This window comes from Protopterus annectens, chromosome 9.part0 (genome assembly GCF_019279795.1).
Source record: "Protopterus annectens isolate FY-2018-M chromosome 9.part0, PAN1.0, whole genome shotgun sequence".
Classification (NCBI taxonomy): domain Eukaryota; kingdom Metazoa; phylum Chordata; order Ceratodontiformes; family Protopteridae; genus Protopterus; species Protopterus annectens.
The window spans coordinates 1,266,592,574-1,266,614,031 of NC_056743.1; the positions used below are offsets into that span (position 1 = coordinate 1,266,592,574).

General features: G+C 39.1%; 1 protein-coding gene across 1 annotated transcript in view; it reads right to left on the minus strand.

Annotated features, from left to right (window-relative positions):
• The window catches only part of LOC122811987 (carabin-like), a 1,241,323-nt gene that overhangs the window by 591,391 nt on the left and 628,474 nt on the right, over positions 1 to 21,458 (minus strand). The window contains exon 6 of the mRNA XM_044084192.1: positions 12,990 to 13,104. Within this exon, the coding sequence (XP_043940127.1) occupies positions 12,990 to 13,104 (115 nt within the window). The remainder of the gene's footprint in view (positions 1 to 12,989; positions 13,105 to 21,458) is intronic.

The window sequence follows — 21,458 nt, forward strand, 5'->3', positions numbered from 1 at the left end:
AGTACCTTAAAATAGCAGCCAATAGCATTGCCTTTTCTGTCTGAATTGTTATAAATAGGTCAGTCCAGGAATCCCACATTCCCTCACTCTGGAAAATGTCACATTATCCCTCTGCACAAAGAAGGAAATTCAATAGACATTTCTAACTTTAGACCTATAGCAGTCTTATCCCCCCTCCAAAATACTTGAAAAATGTTTTCAGAAACAATTGCTAAATTATCTTTAGCAGGAAGAACTCCCATTGCCACATAACATGTCTTCTAACCTATACATTACTGTCAACAACTGCTAGAGATATCGGCAAACTAGTCTCCACCTTATTTCTAGACTTGTCTAAAGCCTTTGACACATTTTGCCACAATAAACTTCTTCTTCAAATGTCTTCATTAGGTCTCACTCATTCTACCATTCTATGGTTCAAAAACTATGTATCCAATAGGTATCAGTCAGTAAAATGGCACTCCACCCACTCTCCATACCTCCCAGTCACTACCAATGCACCATAAGGCTCTGTCCTTGGCCCCCTCCTCTTTAACAGTCTTAACAACACACTCCACACATCCACACAACTGGCCTCCTTAATACAGTAAGCAGATGACTGCATACTCATTTGCACATCTGATAACATGGCAAATCTCCAACAAATTACTCAGGAAGCTTTAACAGCCACTGAAACATGGCTTTGTAACTCACAACTCATGGTCTTGTATAAAAAAAGCAAAACTACTACTAATTTTTTACCCAAATCTCTCTCTCATGAAAAAAAAACAAAATTTAAAGTCATATGTTTATAGTACAACTACTAAAGTCACTTCTCATATCAAATTATTAGGGCTGATAGTGGATGATAATCTCATATCCAATCTGCATATTCAAAATTGCATAAGAAAAACTCATGAAAAATTAGGGATGCTTTACAGAGCCAAAAACTTTCTCACCAATACAACTAAAACTACACTTGCCACTACTTATCTCCTCCCCAAACTTCTATACAGCGCTCCCATCCTTACTAAACTTCCAGGCACCACAAAAATCAAAACTTGAACAATGCTATAACAAATTTGCTAAATTTGCAGCAAATACTCCTTTTAGAACCAACCACTGTACAGCACTAAAAAGCTTAAATTGGTTAGAACTACCCCATCAACTAACACATACATAGCTTCTTGCCACCTATAAAATTATCCAGCATCTATCTGCTTGTCCAGCACTTAATAAGATTCCACAAAACTATGTTCCCAATTGGTTATTGCGATCCAATGACCAAAAACTCCTGTCTGTCCACAAACTTGTCAAATCTGTTGGGCATTGTCTATACCCATACCATGATGCTAAGGCTTGAAACTCCTTACCTGTATCCACCAGGTCAAAATCCTCCATCCCATCCTTCAAAACCAGTTTAAAAGACTTCCTACCCAAAATCTGGCTATGTTCTTGATCAACACCAGGATAAATTATATCCCCAAATGTGAAAAAGTACCTATTCATACCTTACACCGCCTTACTCTCTCTTCTTCACTCACCTCCTCACTTCTATCTATTTCTCTCCCCTGACTTTCTCTCTAAACATACCATAAGCATGCTTTTCTCACATTTCATATTGAAATTCGTGTTTATATTATACTAATTAGAAGTTATGTACTTACCATAACTTGACACCTGTGTTGTCCATTTTCATTCTTTCTCACGAATGGGTTAAAGATCAGATCTGGCTTGGCCATATTTACAAGACTTAGGATCAGAATCTCAACCTCCTCTCTCTGCCCATAATGCTCTATTCCATTTCCAATTCCCCAGACTGGGCTTGCTGCCTTACTGCCCATTGTGTTATAGAGACAGAACAGACACAAGAGAAAATGGAGACTCAAACCTGGAACATGAAGGTTCAATTATCATCCAAAGATCCTTCTAGGACTGACAAGGCCAGGGGATGGCTGGGAGGGAAGGTGAGGAAGAATGAAAATGGACAACACAGATGCCAAGTTATGGTAAGTACATAACTTCTAAATCTAATGTCCTTTTCATTCTTCCTCACAAATAGATCAGAACCCCCAGCTATGTAACTCTTGGGAGGCCCTCAAAGAAGGACATGCTGGAGGACTATCGAACCTAAAGGAAGCTTTGCTTCTGGGGACAATGTCTAATTTGTAATATGTAACAAAGGTATGAGTCTTTGACCAAGTGGCTGCAGTGCAGATGTCGTCAATGGAAGTTCTTAAAGAAAAGGCAGATGAAGTAGCCACAGATCTAGTGGAATGAGCTCTAAAAGGATGAGGTAATACCAAACCTTTATGAGAATAAATCTGAGATACAATCAGTAATCGATTTAGCAAGAGTAATTTTTGAAAAACTGCTTGACCTAAGTGGTTAGGGGCAAAAAACAGAAACAGCTGATTAGACTTCCTGTACTGTTTTGTTCTGTGAAAATAAAAATGTAGTTGTCTATGAACATCAAGAAGATGCAGCATATATTCGCCCTTATTAGTAAAGTTTGGAAAGAAAGCTGACAATTGTATGGACTGATTAATGTTAGTCTCACTGGCAAATTTAGGCAGAAAGGAAGGGTTGGTTCATAGAGACACCCTATCTTTATGGAAAATAATATAAAGAGGCCTAACCGATAAGGCCTGGAGCTCAGAAATTATTTTTGCTGAAGTTATAGTTACCAAAAAGATTGTTTTCCAAGAAAAAAAATGTTATATTGCATTTGTTTGCCAGTTCAAAGTGTTTCTGAGTCAACCTCTGGAGGACCACTATGAAATCCCAAGGAGGAAGGGGATCCTTTTTAGAGGTCTTAGGAGAAAAATATCATGAATCTTTACATAATATGGAAGTTGCCAGAGAAAGGGATTCAGTGCCAGTGTGGAAGTTGGATGTTGCTGCTAACTGAAGTTTAGTAGTAGAAAAACTATCCCCTTCCTTAAAAAAAGTAGTGAGAAAAAGAAGGATGGTCAAAGTAGGAGCTGAGAAAGGGTCAATATTCTCTTTGGAAACCCATATAGAGAAGCTTTTCCATTTGCTTCTGTAGACTTTCTTGATGGAGGCCTTGTGGGAGGCCAAGATAATGTCACCAACTGGGGAAGCGAGCCTAGACCTTCTTACTATCACTGGAAGTGGAGAAACCATGCCATCAGCTTGAGGGTGTGGAGACTGGGATGTTGAATTTCTGATGGGTGAGATAAGAAATCCAGAGTGGGCTCCAATATCCATGAAGGATATTTCAAGTGAGACCAGAGGAAGGCCAACCATACCTGTCAAGGCCAGAAGGGGGAAATGAGGATGACTGAGCTCTTCTGCCTGTTTGCTTTCTGTAGAAACTTTTGTATCAGTGGAAGAAGGGGGTAGGCATAGAGGAGACCTGGGGGCCAATCATGAATTGGAGCATCCCTCTGTGACTCCCCCAGAGGGGGGATCAGAATAAAGAACTTGCTGCACATGTTGTTGAGGGGAGAGGCAAACAGGTCACAGCAAGGCTGGGCCCCAGCGGCTGAAAGTCATGTTTGCTACTGTTTGATTGTAGGACCACTCATAAGGAATCAGAATGGACTTGCTGAGTCTGACTGTCAGCATGCTGGTTTTCTCTGATATGTGTGTTGCAAACAGAAAATGGTCTGAAGAGATCGCCGATTCCCAGATCCTCATAGCCTCTCTGCACAATGGGTAGGAAAACGTTCCTCCTTGTTTGTTGATGTACCAGACTACTAACATGTTGTCTGTGTGTACTGCAATAGTTCCTAAGGGGAGAATGTCCTGAAAGGCTTCCAACACTAGAAGGACTGCTCTCATCTCTAGGACATCAATATGCAACTTGGTCTCCGTAGAGGACCATATGCCTTGGACAATCTTTCCCTTGAAATGCCCCCCCACCCCATTTGGAAAGCATCCATGGTCACTATAGCTATTGAGGGAGGAAGAGAGAATAGCCTGCCCAAAACTAGGCCATCTGACTTGATCCACCTTTGAATATGATGTTTATGTCTAAACCAAAAAATTAACTTTAAATACGAAAAATCATATAAGTGCTTTCTCACACTTGAGATTCAGGAGATCCAACTTGTCACAAAGGCAGCAAACAAGATCTGGGGAGTTGGGAATAGAACAGAGCATATTGGGTAGCGGGAGAAGCTTGATATTCTCATCCTAAGACTTGTGAATATGGAAGAGTCAAATCCAAGGAGCGGATCCATAACCCATTCATGAGGAAGAATGAAAGGAAAACATCATATCTTACCTTTAATTTCTCTATAACCTGGCTAAAATTCCTATAAATATTAAATCATTGTTATATAACTTGTATATATTCTTAATCAATGTCTTCATATTATGTTTAATCTGGTATAATTATTTAAACTGTAGATTTTTTTTATTATTTTCAAAGACTATTATTTTTAAAATATTTTGTAATATTTTGCAGTTTCTCTCCACAGGCCTCTGTTAAAAAATGATCTCCTACCCAGTTGACCTTTTCTGGTAATCAAATGTCAATAACTAACTAACAAATAACTTATCCTCTGCTTTAATCAGATCACTAAAAAATCCTAAATTATTAGCCCATAGACTATTGCAGCAATGAGAATGGTGCACATTCTGTATTATATGAATTAGTGATTTGTTGTTTCTCTCTGAAGCAGAACTTATACTTACTGAAGGAAAATGTATAGCAAATGGAAATATGTCAGTATGAGTGTTCTGAGTAACACCTACAAGTGGGCTGAAGTTTTTGAACAGAAACCTTTGGAAAATAAGGAGTTATTGGAAAATGAGGAACTTTAAACCTTTTAAGAATTGGAAACATACACAAATAGATTTTTTATTAACCATCCCTTAACTAACTTTTCCACCAAATGACACCAATCCAGCAGTGTATTAAATATACTTTGGACCCTGGGCAGTATTCAAACCATAGGCCCCACCACACCGTTTCTTCTTTTTTTGTTTGTTTTATTAGTGCCATGCATAAAAGAACATGTTTTTTGGATTCATCTTCCAAATAGTTTTAAATGTATACTTATCTATTGTATTGTTTTAACTTATATTTACTGTTTAATAATTAGTTTAATGTTTAGTAAAGCTGGATATGTGAACTCTTGAACATGTTTGCAGCAGTAGGTAAAACAAGCTTTACTAAACAATAACAACAAAATTGGTGTATGTCAACCATAATCATATTGTTGACTGACATTTGATTGTATATAAAAGTAATAACAACAATAATAATGGTCACAGTAACATATTTCAAGTTTGTTTTAAACAAACATACAGTAGCCACAAAAAAAGTATTCTAACTTGACAAAACTGTACACTAGTCTTGCAAATCTATATTAATGACTGTTTAAAATGACCATATTACAAGATGAAAACTCACATTCATCCACAGACAGCTCCCCCAGCTATTGATTATAGAAACTTTGTTAGCCAAGTATATCTCAGACACCCCCCCACCCAACACTTATATCCACTTTGTTAATTACATACACCCCAGATGCCTAGTTATAAAAATAATGGTACACATTAATTTATTTCAAGTTCATTTCACACAATCACACAGTAGCTCCTGAAAGCATTCAAATTAACTTCTCACAAAATCACATTAATCATGCAAAGCCTGATGAAATACTATCTGAAATAAACAGATGATGAGAGGGTAAAGTTACTTTCTTATATAAACATGTCAGTCGTCCCCCACCACATCAGTTACAGCAACTTTGCTAAGAGTACATCCTACATCTGATTGTATAAAATAATGGTTTCAGTAATGTATTTCAAGTTTATTTCACACAAATACACAGTATCCAGTCTAGTCACAGTAAAGTATTCCAACTTAAAGTTACATAAATGCACATTATTCTTGCAAATACAGATTAATGATTGATCAAAGTGAGTATATGATAAGAGGGTAAGATCCTTTCATGCATAGACAGCTCTGACACCCCCATACAGTAGTTATAACTGTTATTGACTGTATATACTGCAGATGTCTGAATGCAACACAAATAATGGCCAAAGAATAAATGTTTCAAGTTTATTTCATACAAACAGTAGACACAGTAAACTATTCCAACTTGTTTCACAACATTCATATTAGCCCTGCAAAGCCAGAATAAGATAGCTGACAGTCATTTTTATGTACAGACAGGCCCCACATCCCTCAGCAATTATTTTTGACTTTGTCCAAAATTCTTCCTCTAAGAAGGTGATGTATGTACATTGTTTCCACTTAGCCAAAATTTAGGGTGAGTGTGATGTCTAACATTATGTGTAGTATTTCTCTCGCCATATTTCAAGCAAATCTTATATGAAATCTTTGTAAGATATGTTTTTCTACCCACATATGCTAACATTAATACCATCCTTGGCTCTGTATCCTTTCAGAACTCACCATTTCCCCTTAAATACTGCCACACATTTTCAGCTACTCCTTACTGAATATTGCAAGAAATATAACAAACATAAATGAACAGCCAAACATAGATACACCATCTAGAGTTGATATGGGTGCCTTCTTTTCTCCCTCCTTATGTTATCACAGTATTAAAAGTCTATTTTTCTTGTTATTCCCTCGTACAGAAACCCTAAATGCATAGATAGAGATCCAATAGATCTTGATCAAGATCCAAGAAACAGATATTTTGTACACTTTGAGAAGGCATATTTGCTGCTCTTGATGTAATGTCTTGTAGGAGGTGATACAACAGTATGGAGTTTGGGGGCAGCCCTTCTTTTGTTAGGATTAAGAGTTGTACCACCATTCTTAGTCTTAAATTGAATAAATTCATATTGGGCAAAGGACTCTGCCAAGGGCTTGTCTTGATTCACTTTTTGTTTGTACTTTTTGTGGATGGAATATCATGGTGCATCTGTGCTGTGAAGCATATTCAGTCTAGAGGTACAAAGAATGCACTTCTATTGTTCCCCAAGTCTCAAATAACTCTAATATACAATGTGCTGAATGCAAAGTGGTTGGGATAAAAATCAGCACTTTCCAATCAGAGGTCACAGTTCTGCCTTAGAAAAGAGTAGGTTGCTTTATGCACATGAAGAAGAAGCAACAACCTCAGTAAGACAGTTTAAGCATCTTGGAGTCTAGTTCAAGAGTGAAGGTAGTGTGGACTAAGAAACTGACCAGTGGATGGCTGCAGTGGTGACAGTGTAAACCATCAACAACCAGCAAAAAAACGATAGTGAATACGCAGTAATGAAGAAATAATGATTATTTATTTATAATTCCTTCAAATCCAGACCAGTTTCGGCTATTCAGCCTGTATCAATGAATACAATAAAGTTTTTTGAATGAAATAAAGCAGCCTGCATTTATACTAGTCTCTGATTACCTGGAAGCAATATTATAGCACCACCCAGTGGCTGGAGTAACAAAGTGCATGTTCCATTCTTGATTAAAGCATATGACCAGTGACACAAAAATGCCAGAGGTGTAGATATTAAGTCATATTTTTAAAAATAAAAATCAAAGCTCTGGAAGTAAGCCATTATATGACATACATATTACAAGGTAATAGACCAGTACCATAGTCACTATTTGTGAATGCATATCATAGTGTAAAAAAGCAGAAAATATATACCACTAGTATATATATATATTTTGAAGGGTGATAACCACAAGTTCAAAAGAACTGAATAATAATGAACCAAGTACTGATCATCTAATATATTACAAAATAAGGCAAAAAGAGTATAGTGGCCTCATTCTCAGCTATATTATAGATTATAATAAATTGAAATAATATGCTTGTAGATAATACAAGTTCAACATTGTAATTGTACAATACTCAATGTTTAATGCCAACATACCAGATACGAATACCAAACCATACATATACATATCCGTATCCTGAACAATTTTTTATCATGCTTTGTAGAGTATAATATGAGCGTTGGTAGGCCTAACCACCATTGAATGGTTCGCACTAATTCTTGATCTATATGAATGTTTGTTGTTGTAACCATGATTATGAAATCCTCATGTGTTCAGTGAAACTCACAGATGGTCATTCAGACCTGGGGGGAATAAACATCCAAGGTTGGTTATCCGATATTGTTCCTTGTGGTTTAAAATGGTGTGCCAACCCTGTTGGTTGTTCCTATCTCCCTGAATTTTGTCAATGATCATGAACATAAACTGGGCATTGGGATGTTGTATCGTGTGTCTGTATAAAGCATTTGTTTCTTTTTTGTTCCTCATGTCACTACGATGTTCTGTCATCCTTATTCTCAGAGACCTAGAGGTTTGACCAACATAAGAAGCTTTACATTGGCAGGTAGCTAAGTAAATAACCCATGTACTGCTGCAATTACCAAACACCCTGGTTTTAAATACCCAATTGGTGTTGGCACTGGTGAATTCTTTTAGTGTACTAACTTGTAAACAGGAGCAGCAGTGACCACATGGAAAAGTACCAATTAGTTTATCACCACTGATAGTGGTCTGATGATATATCGCACCTCCCCCTTCTCTGTTTTTGTAATGTGAAAATAGCCCTCCCAAATTCTTGCCTCTTCTGTATGACATTTGACATTGAGGGCCTAGTATTGACCTTAAAGTGTCATTAGCCAAAAGAATTTTCCAGTTGCAATTAAGTATATCCCTGACAATAGGTTGGTTCCTGCCATATGTGACGACAAATCTCAAGATAGAATCCTGATGAGCATGCTGTGATTTTTTGTATCGTAACAATGTTCTCCTGTCTATGGTTTTGCTCCATGAACTAGCTTGATATATATCTATGTCTCTATATCCTCTGTCCTGAAATCTATGGTATAAATCAAGTCTGGCATGTTCAAATTCATCATGAGATGAACAAATGCGTCTGATACGCATAAATTGAGACTTAGGGATGTTGCGGATGGTGTGGTTTGGGTGCATACTGGAGACGTGTAACAAGGTATTGTATTGAGGGTATTTTCTAAATGTTTTGGTACTTAGAGTATCATCTGCGTTATGGTAAACAGTAACATCCAAAAAATCTATGGTACTCCTGTTACATGTAACCGTAAACTCAATACCCCAAATGTTACCATTCAGGTACTCCATAAATTCCTTTAGATATGCTTCATCCGTCTTCCACACCATCCAGCAATCATCCAAATATCGTCGCCAGATATCAATTTCCACCATGTAAATATTGTGTGATTTGTCATATATCATACATTCTTCAAAATAGGCCATGAATAAGTCAGCATAAATGGGTGCAAAGGAAGTTCCCATTGCTGTCCCTTGTAGCTGGAAAAGCATTCTCCATGGAAATAAAAGACATTTTTGTTTAATACATGTTCCACCATGCAGACAAGTAAGGTGTTGAAGCCCGGAGGATATAAGTTTGTTCTCTCAAGCCAGTATTGCAGGGATTGTAATCCCGCCCAGTGTGGAATACTTGTGTATAAAGATTTAACATCCAACGTGCACATTAACCAGTCTGGTTCTAGCTGTGTATACTCCAAAATTTGTAAAAAGTGTGTGGTGTCCTGTAGTTGGGCCCTAACTGATGTTAAAAGGGGTTTGAGATACTGTGTTAGAAATGCTGATAGTGGTTCCGTCAAGGACCCTATCCCTGATACAATGGGTCTACCTGGGGGTTTTGAAATGGACTTATGTATTTTTGGGAGAAGATACAAGATTTGTTTCTGTGGGTCTTTGACAGTAAGATGTTTAACAGTATTTTTTGTTATGGTACCCTCATCCTCAGCTAGTTTCAGAAAAGAATCTATTTCTTTTTTAAAAACCCCAGTCGGGTCAATGTACATTTGCATATAACATCTAGTATCAGCTAACTGTCTTTTCCCCTCATCAAGGTATTCCCCAATGTTCATAACCACCACGGCACCACCCTTGTCTGCAGGTAGAATGGCAATGTCGCGATTATGCTTTAATTCCTCCAAGGCTGCCTTTTTCATGGGTGACAGCACTGCAATCTTTATACCAAATTATAGTGATAAAGTCAAAAGCGAGTCAGAGCACCAAGCTGCCAATTTACTGCTCATTCTATGTCCCCACCATCACCTATAATCATTAGCTTTGGTTAGTGACCAAAAGATGAGATCCTGCATACAAGGGGCAGAACTGTGGTTCCTTAAAAGGGGAAGGAGGGCTTACTCTCCATGACAGATTGCAGATCAATGTAATTTAAGAGAGAATTATAATGCAGCCACTCTCTGGAGAGAAAAAGCTCTTTCACCACCTGGAAGGCTAAGGGACTGACAGAAGCCCCCACCCATTCCTCAGAGCCAAAGCTTCCAAAGAAGGTAGATCAAAGCCACCCCAGATCCGAGCATTGAGGGAGAATTAGATCCCAGCTGTCTAGGGCCGAAGCTCTGAGGGGAAGGGATGGACCCAACAAAACAGAAGACAAACCTAACCCCTCGGATCTGATTCTGACACTTCAGCTCCGAGACCCATTCTCATCTTAGGGTATTGGAGCAGAACTAGTCAAGGAAACAGTCGGAGTGGAGGAGAATACTTTCCTTGGATCCAACGCCGAGCCCCGTAGACATCTCAGATTATGAGGCTCTGAAATCACTGGACAAATCAGAGAAGAAATAATAATAGTCTTAGATGTGGCAGGCATACTCATGGATCTGATAGGGGACAGAGTGTATAAGACCCCCATCTGGATCTGAGCTCTGAGAAACTTTCACATAATCCTATCCACATCTGTTTCTGACAAGCTTCTGAAGGACCTAGAGGAAGTGGTGGATGGGGGCCTGGAATGCTTCGGTGTTTGGAGAAGCTGAGCAGGCAAGGTGGGCAAGATTGGTTTTACAACATATTCAGGTGTAGTACTGCTGATGGAAGTACCCAGTTTTGGATCTATGACTTAGGATCTGAGGGGGGAACTGGTGGATTAAATTGTGGGGGGAGCTGGTGGATTAAATTGTAATTACAGTTGGAGCCAAGGCCTTAGGATCCGAAGACTGCAGATCCTAATGTCGAGACATCTTCAGATCCAGACAAGTCAGATCTGAGTGTCTCTTGGTCTTGGTTGGTGGCTCGGATGAAGACCTAGGGAACCTCAGAGGAAAACATTTATGGCACTATAGAGGAGCAGACTTGCTTTGTTTGGAGGAGGGGTTGAGCTCCTGGACTGGATGATAGAAGAAGACCCCTTAAAATAAGTTTGTTTCTTCTGTCCGCCAGGGCTGTAGGATTAAAGGTGGTGCAGATTATACATACCATGTCCAAGTGCCCGGATCCAAGGCAATAAATACACTCCATATGGGTATCTGAGTTTGGGATCTTATGCCCACAAGAAGTGCATTTTTTAAACCCTGTAGGTTTGTCCAACATAATGGCAGTAACAGTGGGGTGGTTTGCCCTAAAGAAGAACACCTCAGCTCTTACTTGAGTAGAATGATCCTAACTCAAAAAATAAATATTCCACAGTTGAGAAAAGGTGTTGAGCCATAAAATGGCCCATCTCTTCACCATCATATTACCTCCTGAGGATGCATTTTATGCTGAAAAATCATGCCCTCCTGACAAGACAGTCCCATCAAACAGAAGAACTCTAGAGTCACAGGATGATTTGTCAGTCTGTAACTTCTTCATTACTCAGGAGAACACAGACCTGATTGTAAAAATGACAACACAGATGCCCCCCTCCCCTTACAGCATGCTTTCGTAACAGAGGTCACTCATCTCCATGGGTCTGAGTTGGTGGGGGTGGACATGTAACAGAGCACATACAGTGCTCTTTTATCACTTTTATACAGTGCCTGAGCTTTTAATGGATTTGGCTGGTAGTATATTGAAAAGGACGGTGGAGCTTTAAAAGACAAGAGTAATTTGGAATTGTAGCAGCCCAAGAAACGCCAGACAGCCATCTGGAAGCTATTAGCGTAACATTTTTGAACAGAAACAATATGGTGAATTCTATGCCCTGATTGTAAAGCAGACAGTTAAGTTGAAAATTGCGTGCTTTATGAATAATTGGTGAAAGATAAAACTTGGCTCTTCTACAAAGAAGAGGACTGTTGTTACTTTAGCAAAGCTGATATACATTGGGATTTTTAGTGTGTACTTCATGTACAACTGTGAAGAGATATCAAAAGCTGGCTCAGGTGATTGGAGAGTACTGGTAGACATATTTCATTACTAAATTGTACTATATTGAAAATTAGGAGCTTTTTGTGAAAGACTGTACAATCATAAACTGAAGATCAAAAAAAGGAATGAGAAGTTTACCCCCAGCATTTGTGCTGGAAACTGCAGCCTTGCATTTACTACAAGAAGCTTGTGCTGTTTTATTTTCTGTTACAGTGAAAAGAAAACATTTGAGTTTCTTATATTTGTTAAGCTGAAATTAAAGAGTTTTAGTTGTCCTGTTTATTATGCTGAAATGAAGCAGCCTGTGTTTCTGTATGCAATTATTAGCTGCAACTTGTTACATATGAATTGCATGTTATTAACCAGAACCACACGGACCATATTCTAATGTAGTTACAAAAGCACTGAATGCCTATGAAATACAAAAATGTAATGTTAGATCTCTTAACATGCTTGTCTACTCAAAACCAGCTTTGATGATATGCTCATCACAATCAGTTCTCTGAAGTCAAATATTTACTTATGTGACATAATACAATACCCACTGCTGTTGCATGATGTGCAACGCCAGTCTCAAATTCACACCTTATTCCTTCCGCAATAAATACAGGCTAAAAGAAAGACATGACTGAAAAGAGGTGTGAACAGTGTGATGTGCAGAACACTTTTCTTGTGAAAGGGTCGACCTTCTGCTCCAGTTCTGATGCACCTATTACATGAAATAGGCATGAGTGCACGGATTATGTATCTTAGTTTATTTCCTTTTTTTACTGAACTCTTGCAGTACCCAGAACGTTGCTTTGTGGGGTCTATGAATATATATTGTTATATTGCTGTACATGCATCTACTCTTTCTACAGATTCTGTAGTTTGCCATTTATATTGTAGGGAAAGAAATGCATACAATATCACATGTCTTTGGTAAACTTACCTCAGCAGGCATCTGCATTAGAAGAACAGCAGCTACTGGTCCTTGGGCCTGGCAGTAGCCTTCCTCAGGTTTGTACACAGTATAAGCTTTAAGGACTCTTAAAAGGCCCTTCTGCCTGTCATAAAACATAAAAATATGTGAGAAACGAAATTTTGTCATACAAATAAAACAGACACTTTTAATCACAGGCATGGCTCCATAGGTTTTGTTTCTGTAAGTCAGAACTAAGTCAATATTATCTGCAAAGTTAACCTGACCATGCAAAAGCACAGTGCCCTTTTTAACTATCGAAGAACTTCCTTAGATTGCTTAAAACATTATGTCAACATCCTTCAGAAGTTAGCAGGAGGGGAAGCCTTAATTTATCCAAGTTCATGCATTTTCTCTCCCTATTCATACAACATCCCAAAATTCCAAAATGCCAGAATACTACTATCACTGTTAAAGCTTAATAAAAGACAGCTATGTTTTGTTACAGTATATATCCCTCCTGAAAATAGTATAACAACTACAGAAGAAATCATCTTCTGGACAACTAATTGTATACCTTATGAAAAAAAAATCATAATAGGAGATATAATTTTTGACTGTCAAAACCTTATGTCAGATTTTCCCTTAGCTAGTATAAGACTTTATGGTTACACACAACATATAAAAATACACACTAGATTTAATAATACCAGGAGCTAAGGTGCAGTGCTAGACTGGATAATGGTCTCTGATCCCAGTAAATTTACAACCCCTGGAACCTATCCAAACTCACTTAGCGACCACCTTCCAGCTTACACTCATAGAAATACCACCCACAAACCTAACCCTCACCAGCTTAAAACAACCGAAAGCTTTCTAAATTCAATAAAGACTCAATCAATATATTGAAAGCCTTTAATTGGTCTGTCCTAAAATTTCTTCCACTCAATGAGGCACTCAGTACTTTTAATAACTTATTCTTAAATACTCTAACCAGCCACTCCCCACAAAAAAGAGTGAAACTTAACCATGCACCATGCCTCACTTCCCAGACAAAAACTACAATGTCTAGCAAAGAATGGAAAGAATGTCTTAAACTTAAAACCCCCTGTAATCTGCCAATGTATATAAAATTGCTCAATATGAATAAAAAACAAGTTAATCTACTTAAAGCAAATATTATAGTCATCTACAACTTCATCACAAAAATGACAGCAAAACATTCTTGACATCAATACGTAACCTTGTTACATCTGGCCTCAAACAAGGAACTTAACCTTCCTCATATTAGCTCTCCAATAAAAATTGCTACCTTATTCAATACCAACTTCACAGAAAGTATCATCAACCTAACTAAATCTCTTCATCCCCATCCAGTGCTTCTAACACAACCCTCAATAACACCCAATCTTAGTAATTCCACTAACAACAGGTTAGGCAAAATCAACATTCTCCATACACCATACATCCTACAGCTTCCTTTATTCCAGCATCCCCACATGAACCTAATTCACCCTGTATATGCATTGCCAGCAACTTCCACTTAGAACCTGTCTCCACATCAATGATAAAAAAACTTATGTTTAAACTCAGACCTCACTCCACTGCAGCTGACAGCCTTCCATACCTAAAGATAGCTGCTGATGTCATAGCAAACCCAGTCTCTAACCTTATCAATAGATCAACAGCTGAATCCTATGTACCCTCTCTATGTTAAAAAATATGGAAGTTATGTACTCAACATAATGCTAGAGCTGTGTTATCCTATTTTCGTCTGGTTCAACACATGGATCTCAGATCTGATTCAGATCCAGTTTTGGCCTTTGCAAACATGTGGATCCAGGGCTCTGACTCCTACCCTATCCATAATCCCTCTTTACCCCTCCCTGAATACCTCAGATCAAGTTTGCCCAATTAGTATATGTTGTATAAATGAAAACTTTATTGCCAAAAAGTTAAGGTGTACCTATGATGAAAATACAACCAGGTGAGGATGAGGTTTGCAAGACTCCTTAGAGTATCACCCATTCTTTTTGAGGTACCATTGGTGACAATTTGGAAGGAGGAAGGATGGAAGGATGATGAACCAGATAAACATAGGACAACACAGATCTATCACTATGGTGAGTATATAACTTCTGTATCTGATGTCCTTCTTTGTCTGATTCAGTTGGGACTGATTCCCTAGCTTCCAATCTCCTGGCAGGCCTCAAGGAAGGATATTCCTGAGCACAGTGTAGCCAAAGGAGGAGCATGATCCAGACTGTACATCCAGTTTATAATGAGGCACAAAAGTGTGAACAGTTGACCATGTTGCAGCAGCACAAATTTCATCAATTGGCAGATTTCATTTAAAATCTGTAGAAGTTGCCCCTGGCCTTTGTTGAATGAGCTGTTGGTTTCTACATAATGGTAAACCCAATCTGTCAGAAACAAATAGAAAACAGTTTGAAAGACTCCTAGAAAGGGTGACTTTGAACACACTGTACCCTAACTTGACTTTGGAAAAGGCAACAGGTAATTGATCTGATTTTCTGAAGTCCTTTGTCCTGTGAAGGTAAAATCTACATCGACTATGAACATCAAGTACATATAATGTATTTTCTCCTTTGTTTGAGAATTTTGGGAAGAAAACTGTAAGATTTATGGATTGATTGATATGGGATTCAGATGCCATCTTAGGAATAAAGGAAGAATTCAGTTTTAAGAAGACTCTATCCTTATAAAATATTAGATAAGGAGGTTTGCAAGTAAGATCCTGCAATTTTGAGACTATTTTGGCTAAAGTGACTGCCACCAAAAAGCTTGTTTTCCATGTTAAGTATTTAAGAACCGCTGACACTGCTGGTTCAAATGGGAATTGTTTACGGGCTTGTAATATCACTGCAATGTCACAAGGTGGAACAGGATCACTGACAGGAGCTCTGAGAAGAAATGTTCTCCTAAGGAAAGCTTTAGAAATTTTCAACGAAGCTGTGGGTGTCAGACTATGTCCAATGTGAAAATCTGAATTTGCAGCTAAATGAACTTTCATGGTGAAGAAACTGGCGCCTTTATAAAACAAGTTCCAACAAGAAATCCAGGACTGAAGGAAGAGGAGCAGAAAAAGGGTCCAATCTCTTTTCTATATCCCTGAAAAAAAAATATTTTCCATTTCCTTTGGTAAACCTTCCTGGTACTAGATGTTTTGAAAGCTATTAGAGTGTGAAGTATTCCTTTTGAAAACCTGGCATCTCTGGCCATTATTAAAATTGGAGTAACAAAGCAGTTAGATTCAAGGTGACTACATCCTGAATTGTGTAAATGGATGGGTGAGACAGGAGTTCTGGGCTGTGAGCTAGTGTTCGCAGAGGACAGAAAAGATGAGGCCGAAGAAATAGAAATAAAACCTGTTGTGGCAAATAAGGAGCAATGAGGATTACTTTTGCCTTTCATCTCCTGGGTTTCTGAATGAACTTCATGATTAAGGGGAATGGGAGAAAGCATATAGAAGACTTGAGAATCCCTCTGCGACTAATCCTGAGGAGGGATAAGGACAAAGTAACTGCTACACTTGCTGTTGAGATGAAGTGGGAACAGATCACAGAATGGAAGATTTCATTCGCCACTGACTGATTAAGGGACCACTCATGAGGCAGACAAATGTTTCTGCTTAGTCTGTCTGCTAGAACATTGGAAGTCCCCAGTTGTGTGTTGCTACAAGAAAGTGATGGGAAGACATTGCCCACTGCCAAACCATTATGGTTTTCCTACACAGGGGATATGATCTGATTCTCCCTTGTTTGTTGCTGTATTGGACTGCTGACATTGTCCATATGAATGGGTATCACACATGGCAGAGAGTCTTGAAATCTCTGTAGTGTCAATAGGACTTCTGTTATTTACCAGATGTGCAAAATGGACTCTAACCATACCTTGAACAGTCTTCCCTTCATAATACCCCCCACCCTAAAAGGGAAGAGTCTATGGTGACCACAGCTGTAGAAGGGGGAAGACAGAATGGATAGCCTTTATGTAACTCTGAGACATTCAGCCACCATCTGACATGATTTCTGCAAACTGGAGTTATCCTAATGGGTATACTCAAAGGATGATGTAGCTGTGACCACTGATATGGGAGTGTCCATTGAAAGACTCTCAGGTGAAAATGAGAGAAGGGAACCAGAGTGATTGATGACACCACAAGGCCTAGAAGACTGTAATAATATCCTCCTGTCAACTTTTTTAAGAGAAAGGATCCTGGAGTGTGTTATGGGAGCTATTTGGAAGCATTTGTCTAGGTGGTAGAAAATGAATTCCAGTTTCTGAGTGGGATTTAGTTGACTTTTCTGAGGGTACACTGTGATACCCAATTTATGAAGTAATGGGTATAAACAGCCCCTCCTTTGAATGAGCAGATTCTTGGTTGGAAAAGTGAGAAGCCAATCGTTCAGGTTCTTGTAGCCTGAGATAGGGCATTACTACTGTCATGCATTTGATGAACACCCAGGGGGCTGTGATGAGACCAACAGGCAGAGCTCTAAATTGATAATAATTGGCTCAGAGGCAGAAATGGATAAATCTCCTGGAATGCTTGTTTATCTTTATCTGACAATAAACATCCTGATGATCTAATGAGCATATCCAATCACACTTTCTGAGAAGCAGTAAAATGAACTGAGCCATGCCCATCCAGAATTTTGTCTTGCTTCACAAATTGATTTAAATGACTGAGGTTCAGAAATGGCCTTGGGTCTTCTGTTTTCTTTAAACTAAAAAGAATCTGGAATAAACTCCAGATACTGTCCAATCTGGTGGGACCTATTGGATGATTATTGTCCAACAGCTTTCTGAGTTCTGCTGTGATGGATTCCATCTGGTAGGGTGGCACTAGGGGAAATCATTTTTTGGTGTGGCAGAATTATAGAAAAATAAATGAAATTCTATACCCTCTGGTAATTATCTTCAGTACACATGCATCCAAAGTGATGGCCTACCAGGTTAGAAGGTGCAGGGATAACTGCCCCTTAACTGCCTCTAGCGTGTGGCAGTCAGGCAACCCTTTACAGGCACTGGAAGGATTTCTTGGAAAAGGGCCCACAAAATTCTTGGTTCTGCAGATCACCTCTGCCCCTAGAGTGACATGCATTAAAACCACCCCTCTGCCAAGGGGGAGGGATCCAAGGAAGAATCCTGGTTAAAAATCTGAGATTTTTTTGAACCACATCTTCCACCTCCTCCTTGGTTCCTAGAAAAGGTTCTTTGAGAAGATGAGAAGCAGATCCCTACAGCAGACAGGGTCTTAAGGTCTTTCTTGCTCCTGTTTCTTGTGCCCTTAACCTCTGGCCCAAAGAGAGTGAAGCTATCAAAGAGGGCATTAAGGAAGGATGTCTTGAAGTCTTCCGCAAAATCACACCATCACATCCAGGCATGATGGTGAATAGATATGCCAGTGTCTGCTGTTCTGTCTGCTCCATCAGCTTCATTTGAAAGCAGATACATGGAGACATTGAAAATAGAATTGAGGGTAGATAGCTGGGATTCTATATTTTTCTTCACATCCATTGGCAAATTACCTGAAATGGAACTGGTAAACTCCTTAGTTAAACATTAGCCAAGTAGTTCAGTGCTCTAAGGGAAAAAGTCGCTGATGCACAAGTCCATTTTCCAAATCAGTTCAGATCCCTAGATTCCCTATTGGGGGATGAATAGATGTATTCTCTTTGCAAAGTTCCCTTCCTGTGGCCACTGCTACAACCACAGGGGAACTTTACTCTAGTGTACCCTATCTTTAGGAGCTGCAAAGATCTTATCAGTTTTCTTTGGTATGGACTCCACTGTGTGAAATACCTTCCAAGTGCTCTGCATCATCATATCAATGAGGATGTCAGAAGGAGAGACCATCCAGGTGGTAGAAGAGCCAGTTCTGAAAGCCTCCAGGAACATGAATTCTTCAGGGGAGGTGAACTAGTGGACCAACCCCCCCTCCATTTCATCAATTCCAGGATTTTGCCAAAAGTGACGTCTCCAAAGGGGGATCTGGGGGAACCCTCCCCTTCATTCAGATCTGTGTCATCTGTAAAAGATTCATTTGAAGAATCTATATGCTTTCTTTTTCAACTCTGTTTTTGATGGATCTGAAGTTGGGAAGTCTCAGAAGTCAGATTCAAATCAGACTGGGAGCTCAGAGTAGGAACTTCCATTAGACTTTTGGAAGCTGACTGCTCATGTTGATGTGGAGGCTAGAGGTCTACACAAAATAAGAAAGGTGTCAGGTTGCATCTGAACATGATGTAGGCATCCCTTCTCTAGTAGTAAGAACCCACTTAAAGGCCTCAAATGATGAGCCTGAAACTGGAGCCAAGGAAAAATCTTGAGATGCCAAGACTGAGAGAATTCCACCAACACCAACGCTGCCCAGATCGAAAAACAACACTGGGGCAGTGCTATCAAGAGCCAAAGCCTTCTAGAGGCAGAAATGGATCAGAAAGTTTTGACACTGATCTGTAATCTGAGACCCTGACTCTGATGCATTGAACTGAGTGCCTTTCCAGTCCAACAAAGTTGGAGTCAAAAGAGAGTGGGGTAAAATCAGAGATAAAGAAATAAGGTTTATCACCATCAATGTAGAAGCTCCAGAAATGTCCAGATTCAGGGACTGCAAGTCCGAAGGGAAGATCAACACAGGGCTTCTGAGAGGAGGGTGTCCTAGGACTTTTTCTCAGGTTGACTTATGGAGATAACATCAAGATGACCTCCAACTGAATCTTCTGATGAAGAAACCTCTGCATCTGATCGGCATCAGCCTTATTAAGCCTCCTTGAAGAATAGGTAGACTTTGCTAAAGATGTTATCAAAGATGCTCTCAATGGTCTTCTCTGCAAGATTGGGAAATGTAGTCTTGGGCTAATATAGTCTGGAACAAATAGTGATGTTGGTGAAGGTGATTGGATCTAACCTGGCCTGGGATCCCATGGCTTTCATATTTTCTGTGCTGGACCTGGGAGAACTGTTAGGTCAGGGGACCGTTTATGAGACTTTTCAGAAGACTTTTCCAAAGTCTTGCTACCTTGAGACTTTTTCCCTATGTCCTTGTCCTTGGAAAGTTTCTTCTCAAGCACCATAGCTGGAACAGATGCAGGTACCAATCCCTGTTGAGGTGGAAGCAAACCTTTTAAAATCAGCTTGTCTTTACAGCTTTGTAAGGGCTTACGTCTGAAAGAGATACATGCCTCACAGTTAGTGTCCAAGTGGGCTGCTCCTACACAGTAGACACAGAGGGTATGGGGATCCTGTGGGGGGGGGGGGGTTTGTGGCCACACATGGAGCATTTTTGAAACTTTTATCAGACATGCTGTCAGAAAAAAAAACACAACTCCAACTCCAGCATGTTCAAAATAACATTAAAAGTCTCATCAAAAATTAGGAATCCTCTACAGGCATAAAAAACTTCCTTAGCAACACCAACAAAACCACTCTTGCCACTACCTGCCTTCTTCCATCTCCCTTATACTGTACACCCATCCTAACCAACCTTCAGTATACAGTTAACAATAAGCTGAAGGCATGCTATAATAAGGTTGCAAAATTTGCCTAGCAAACAATACTGGAGCTACTGCTGTATTGAACTTAAGGTTTTGAATTGGTCAAGACTTCCTCACCACTTAGATCAAATACAGCTTATCTCCACAAAATTTTTCACAAAGCCGACGACTGCCCTGCTTTTACTCCTAATGTCCATTCCTATAACCCTAATAGACTACTTTGATCTAAGAAACAACATCTTCACAGCACATATAAACTCCACAAATCCTCTGGCCAACGTCTCAACTCATACTTTGTTGCTAAAAAATGAAATTCTGTTCCTCTGAAAATTAGATCTACCTCTGACCTCTTCAACTTTAAACTATTATTAGAAGACTACCTAATAAAACCTGGCTCTGCTCCTGCACTACCCCAGGCTGAACCAGTCGCTCCCTATTTCCACCACCAGCATATTTTGACAATGTTCTGAGAAAGAGTGAGAAGGAATTAGTAAAATCTATTTCTTAGGCAAAGATCAAATATATTTTTCTGTAAGCTTTATTAACTAGTCCTCTCTGTGTTTAATGTCATTTCTATCGACTAACTACAGCTTGTGAATACCTGATCCATTAACAATGCTCTTTTTCATCTTGTTATAGCTGTCCAAATATTTGCACTATGTATGTACAGCTTCACACTGTATAAACTGAACCTGAGTTTGTACTTGGTTAATAGTATGTCATTCTTCTGTATTAGGATTTGTAACAATTTTATTTAACTGTAACCATATTGTGTCTATATAGAGGTTTTCTCCCTTGGTCTCCACTGAAAATGTAATGTTATCCCAGCTGGACCCTCCCAGTAAACAAATGCCAAATAAATAAAAAATAAAAATTCAGCTGGACAGCCACGTACTAGTTCTTTTGGTATTTCATGACTGCACTGAACCCCTCTTCTGCTGTGTGGCTGTCCATGTTATTTTAATAACTGTATATA